The 6,851-nt window shown below is 36.0% G+C and overlaps 1 protein-coding gene across 2 annotated transcripts in view; it reads left to right on the top strand.

Annotated features, from left to right (window-relative positions):
* Positions 1-6,851, top strand: part of Cenpc (centromere protein C) — a 65,065-nt gene that overhangs the window by 28,739 nt on the left and 29,475 nt on the right. For both annotated transcript variants that reach the window (XM_023704195.1, XM_023704196.1), the window contains exons 8-9: positions 489-1,090; positions 3,608-3,781. In XM_023704195.1, coding sequence (XP_023559963.1) covers positions 489-1,090; positions 3,608-3,781 — 776 coding nt within the window. The remainder of the gene's footprint in view (positions 1-488; positions 1,091-3,607; positions 3,782-6,851) is intronic.

The raw sequence follows: 6,851 nt of genomic DNA on the forward strand, positions 1-6,851 counted from the left end.
AAAAAAAAAAAAAAAAAAAAAAAATGCTTTGAATAGTCAGACTCCAAAAGACCTTTTACAAGACCTTATAGTTTAATATATACACTAGTATACTTCGTTTTAGATTATAAATTAATGTGGCTGTTTTATGTGATTGAATCTGGGTTCTGATTTTTTTAATATATGTATTTTAGGGGGTGTCAAATTAGTTTCCCTGCTCTAATTTTCTATGATATTGTTAGTGTTATAAATAGGGATGATGAGCTAAAAAAGGAGGGTAGAATTTGTAAGATTCAGAAAAAATTGAGGTATGTGAACTGATTTTATTTTATTTATTTTTTTTGACAGAACTGGGGATTGAACTCAGGCCCTTGCGCTTGCCAGGAAAGCGCTTATTCCACTGAGCCATCTCCCCAGCCCCCTGATTTTAAAATAGACACTTTTTTTTTTCCAGTATAAAAATGTCAAACTTTTTTTGACCTGCTAAAACAATATGTATCCTTTTTTAGTCTCATTGTTAGGCATACAGCAATGGAACCATCCCATTCATCTCCAAGTAATAAAAAGTTGTTAGAAGATGAATTTATAATTGATGAGTCCAGTAGAAGTTTTGCCCATCAACCTTGGATTACAATACCAAAAAAAGGTAGACCTTTGAACCAACATACAATATCCTGTGCCGAGAGCACTGCAGTCCTTCAAGATAAGAAGGCAGGAGAACATCAGAGTGTATCACCTGTGACTCTGACAAATGACAAACATTTATATAAAACTCACCCAGAAGAGAAATCTGAGCCCTCTAGTAAACACAAACCAAGTACAAGTTGCATTGTGATAGATGAATTGGAAAATACTCATAGATCTATGAAAGTGCATTCTGAGAAAGCTAAAAGTTCACCTAGAAACAAAAGGAAGAACAGAAAAGCAAAGCAAGAACAGAAAAGAAAATTGAAGACCAATGTTGAAGAACAGCCTGCTACAGGACAATCTGAAGATGAACATATGTCAGATATTGCGCAAGACAAGTTACCAAGAGATTCAGACAGGACTGTTGAAGGTTGTGAAAAGATAAGAAATGATCACAGTGTCAAAAAAGAGATACCTCCTGTGGGTAAGTGTTTTCATGAAATATAACTAAACATTATTCCACCATTTTATGTTTTTAATATTTTGCTTAACTTTAGGAAGTAGCAAAGTAAAACGAGATCTATAAAGAGCCTCAGAAGCCTATAGAGTCTCCTTTTCTATATGATTCATTTCCACCTCATAGTTTTTGTTTAAATTCTGAGTTGATAACAAACGTAGAGGGAAATGTGAAGGAGAAAGATGAGTAAATAAGTTAGTGATCAGGGCTGGGGAGATAGCTCAGTGGTTTAAACGCACCTGCCTGGCAAGCGCAAGGCCCTGGGTTTGATCCCTGGTACAACATAGTGTATAGTGAGACACTGTACTAAGTAAACTTTAAAGAAAAAAAGTTAGTGATCAAAATATCATAAATTCTTTGAGGTCATTAAAATATAAACTAAGGAAAAAACAGGATATTTATATGCATAGGATTAAAAGAGAAGCACGGAAAACAGTTATCTAAATATAATGTCATTTATATCTTGGGTGACCGTGTAATTTATCATCTCATCAGGACTTTGGAGATGAGACCATCTGGGATTGTCCCAGGCTAACCTAGGGTATGGTTAGGTTCTCTTTGTGTCCTCATTGTATACTTGATTATGATTTGTCATGAAGAAAGTTCAGTTTACGTTCTTTTTATTTTTCAATTAATAGAAAAATTATTCTTATGTATTGCTTTTTTTTGGTACTGGGAATCAGACTCAAGACCTCATGCTTGCCAGGTAGGCACTGTACTACTGAGCTGTATATCCCCTACCCCTAGAAAAATTATTCTTGTAGGTAGAATTCTTTTCAGAATAGGTAATGGCACAGAAAACACTTAAACGTATTAGGCACTTTATGTGTGTGTAATATAAATTAACTTTCTGACAGTCCTGTATGGTAGGAGTGAACAATGAAGGAGATTAAAAGAAAAAAAGAGAGAGTCCAGGATATGTCCTTTGTAGAGTTCATAAAACTATTAGCTAGGTAGAAAATGTTTTTGACTATAATTGTATACATGAATATATTAGATGATTGTGTACTGTGTTACTAGTTGAGAGCAGAGAGAGTACAGAGTAGTTAAACTTTTTAAAAAAGTAGACAAATTCTACTTTATTACATTTTTAAAAACTCATTTGGTTTTAGTATGTGAAATAGACAATCTATATTGCCAAAAGTTGAGGGACTTTAGTTTTGTCTGTGTGCCTTTTGCTTAAAATAGAGGAGGAAGGTTAACCTTTTCTGGGTTTTTTTTGGGGGGTTGGGGGGCAGAACATGGGATTGAACTCAGGCCCTTGCGCTTGGCAGGGAAACACTTATTCCACTGAGCCATCTCCCTAGCTCCCTGGAACCTTTTCTGTTTTGAGGAAGTCTTTCATCAGTGTCTTCCTTGTCCCATATTCTGTGAATTGGCTTATTTCTTTGTCTGCTTCCTTTAGTTTTTAATTAGTTGTTGGCCATTTTAAGAAAATATAAGATAAAGACACTGATTTGAGGGTATAGTTTCAACAAAGCTTTTGTTACTGCCTTTAACAGAATGTGAGTTCATAAAATTTGAAGGTACAGAATTTTTATGAATCCATAGTATCTTAAGCAAGGTACTACATGAAGGTTGACTACTTAAAGGATACATTTTTGTAAATCTTAAATATTTATTGAGTATGTTGTGTGTTATACACATGAATTTTCATGTTTTTTAGATTGGTTAATAAATGTAATGTTCCGATTAATTACTGTAGCACAAAGGTAGTTCTTATAGCAACACATGTTTTTTGTTGTTGTTGTTTTTTTTTCTCCAGAACCAGGCATTGAACTTAGGCCGTTGTGCTTGCCAGGCATGGGCTTATTCTGCTGAGCCATCTATGTCCCTGGCCCAATACATGGTTTTTATCTTATAGCTCTGGGTCAGAAATTTCACTGGGCTAATACCAAAGTGTTGGCAGAGCCATATTCTTTTCTGGTAGCTTGACTAGAATCACTGTTGCCTTTTCCAGTGTCTTGAAGTCAGCTATATTCCTTGACTGTGTCCTCCTTCTCCACCAGGGTTCTCATGTTTTGAATTTCTCTTATCTCTATCCATCATTTCATATCACAGCTTTTTGGGAGACATGGTGTGGTCCAGTCTGGGTAATCCAAAACAATCTCATATGAAGGTTTATTATTTAATCTCTCAGTTTTAATGTCTTCCAAAAATCACATTGAAAAAGATCATTAATTATTTCAAAATGAAAAGTACTAAATTTTAACTTGAGATGTTATATAGCAAGAGAAGTAATATTTTTTTTCAATACATTTTTTGTTTGCTTGTTTTTTGGTTTAGGAGTATGTAAGAATTACCAAACAACTTCAAAGAGTTTGCATTTAATTCACAGAAAATTGAAGTCTTTTGAAAACATGTGACTTTAAGAGAGATAAAAGGCCTACAGGATAAAATTTTGAAGTCTTGTGAATTTTTTTGACAGCTCACTGTTGACATTTTAAGTTTTCTTTAGTTTTTTAATGTCTTTCTTTATTACAGAAAATATGAAAACAAAATGTAGAACCAAAAAAGATAAAGAATCCAGAAAGAAACATTTTTCCAGTGAGTCTAAGAGGGAAAAAATTGTACCTGAAGAAATGACTTTCACTGTCACAAGAAGTCGCAGAATTTCCAGGCGTCCATCTGAATGGTGGGTTGTACCTTCGGAGGAAAGTAAGTGTTATTTAAACTATGTTCCAATAAGTTGAGTGGTCCCCAAAAGTCATTTTTGAACAAATTTATGTTTGACTTACATTGTTGTTATACAGAAAACCTCATGAGAATAGAGTTAAATTAATCATCATTTATTTGGTAATTAAATCAATTATAAGAAAGTTCTTAGATGGTCTTCTGGGTGTATAGATACTGCAATGGAAAAAGGAACTCAAGAACCAAAGGCCCTTGCTGTCATGAAACTTATATGCTAAGGGGAGAAGAAAATATAGATAAATAATTCATGTGTTGGTAGATAATAACAAAAATAAAATAATGGACAGAAATGAGATGACAGGAGTGAATTAGAGGTTAGAATAGGATATTATTTTTATTATTTTTATAATAGGTAATATGATAGCCTGTTAGGATCTTTCAGAACCCATGTATGAATAAATTAGAGAAGGAGTTATACAGACAGCTAAGAGTGGAACTTTCCATACCAAGGAACGGTGTTTGTAAGTGTCCTAAAGGAGAATAGTGTGACATGAGCAGAGTGAAACAGAAAAGATAAATTTTAATACGCAGACCATGATAAAGAGTTGATAACCTCAGTGGGACACCGGTCTGGGGAAAGTGGGAGCATGGTGACTAGTTTTAGGACATTGGTGAAGGTAATAGATAATAATTGGATTCAGGATTATTTTTTTAAAGAACATAAAAGGAGCGAGTACTAATGAGTTTGAAGGTGAAACTCAAACTCAGCCTGGGATCACTCATAGGTTTTTTTGTTTTGATTCTTTGAGATAGGGTTTTATGTAGTTCCGGCTGCCCTTGAACTCTGTATGTAACCCAGTGGCCTTGCACTCAAGCAGTTTCTGCTTCAGCCTCCCAAATGCTGGGATTACAGGCATATACCACAACACCTTAGATATTTGTGAGAGAAAAGGATTTGGGAAACATTGAAAAATTTCAGGTTTTTACGTGTTTGATAGCAAAGTGGATGTGTATTGAGGTCTTCAGATCAGCTATAAGAGACAAGTACAGATACAGCACTACCTATGTGAGGGCTTGTGAATTATTGAGTCATAGGAATAGTTACTGAATTATGAAGATCCTTGATATCAGTTCTTACTTGCTGCAGGCTTCCTTGGATTTTGGAGTCAAATCTAAGTTATCATGACTCCTCCCATTGGGTAATTTTTTTCTTTAGTTTTTCACTAATCCCTCTCCTTTGAGGAACTTATCTCCTTTTAATTTTTATAAGGATTATAGACGAGTAATATATGTAGTAGATTGCAGTGTTAACTACTACTACTATTAGTGTTGTAGGGAACTTACTTTTCTTCTCCAAGTCGCCTGAAACACATGAGTAATAAAAATCTTGCAGAGGTTGGATAAACCTGCTAGAACTCTGAAACTTAGCAAAAAAGCCTTCTCTAATAGTCCTGAAATACATGTTGGATTTCTGACCAAGTTAAGAGTCATAAAAATAGACTCTGAAAATATTCATAGGTCATATAGTCCACAAACTCCTTCAGCAGATGGAAAAAGAAACTGAAACCTGAAGTCCAGAAAAGTAACATGATATTGTCCCTAAAGTGCATGTAATATATATGTGGTTCTGCTGCCCTTTTGTATATATGAATGTACAATTATTATGTGCTTGTTATGCAGGAATGGTATGTAGGGCCAGGACTAGTGTAATACAAATGAAGCAGTACAGCAGAAAAACTTAAGTTATCACTTGGTTTCAAAGTTGTGTGAATACAGGGTTCGGGGAGATAGCTTAGTAGAATAACTGCTTTCCTGGCAAGCACAAGGGCCTGAGTTCAATCCCTGGGTTCACAAAAAAACAAATAAATAAATAAATAATAAATCCCTGACTCTCATTTTGGGGCCAGGGAGATGGCTCAATGGAATAAGCACTTCCCTGGCAAGTGTAAGGGCCTGAGTTCAATCCCTGGGTTCACAAAAAAACAAATAAATAAATAAATAATAAATCCCTGACTCTCATTTTGGGGCCAGGGAGATGGCTCAATGGAATAAGCACTTCCCTGGCAAGTGTAAGGGCCTGAGTTCAATCCCCGGTTCTGCCCCCCCCCCCAAAAAAAAGGAAAAAAAAAGTTGTGTGAATACAGCCTCTTACTTGTATGACCCTGGGAGTAAGTGCTTTCACTGTATTGGTTTACAGCATTTACACTGCTGTTGTTAGTCACTATGACCAGAATAGGTAAAACATGGTCAGTTTCTTAGTCTCAATGAATTGTCATTCTGCTAAAGGAGATGGCTGGAGATAATCAGTCAGATGTGTGATGCACATTTTTTTTATTTTTCAAAGTTCTTTTTTAAATGTATTTGATCCAGGGTCTTGCTATGCAATTCAGACTCATAGTGATCTTCCTGTTTTCAGCCTCTCCAGCACTGGGATTACAAGCGTGCGCCACCACACCTGGTCTTAGTGGCTGGCTCAGTGTGCCTAGGAGCAGGGCTGGTAAGGCTTGTGGTGCCAGGGATTGAACCCTGGTCCCTGTGCTTGCCTAAGCAGGCACTTAGTTCGCTGAGCTATCTTGCCAGCCCTGTGTGATGAACATTAGCTGAGAATTAGAGAGTGCTAGTTAACATATGGGGATTAGAAACTTTGTGAAGGATGAATTAGGAGCTACCTAATTGGGTGATAGCAGGTGAAAGAATGGCATGGCTCAAGGAGAAGGAGCATGTGCAAGTTTGTTCATTTTTCTCTGTAGCATGCCTCCATTGCCTGGATGTCTTGTTATAACAGATTTCCGAGCCCTCTCTGCCAGATTGTTGCTGTAGGTCTGAAATAGGACCTGAGAATTTATATTTTAAACAAATGCTGAACAAACGCCAAAATGAACTTGTCTAAGGAGTGTCTTAAGAACCAATTCTTTAGAGAAAGTGCAAATAATTCATCACTGCTAGATTTCCAGTTTCTTTGGAAGGGGATATGAGATTAGTTGTTAATAAGGTAAGTAAACTATTGATAGACAGGAGAGTGTGAAACACAGGACAGTTGAGAATTAGAACTGAAGCACTAAGGGATTGGACTGGGGTAGGAGCAAGAGTTTTA

Source organism: Octodon degus, unplaced genomic scaffold (genome assembly GCF_000260255.1).
Source record: "Octodon degus isolate 3935 unplaced genomic scaffold, OctDeg1.0 scaffold00191, whole genome shotgun sequence".
Lineage (NCBI taxonomy): Eukaryota > Metazoa > Chordata > Mammalia > Rodentia > Octodontidae > Octodon > Octodon degus.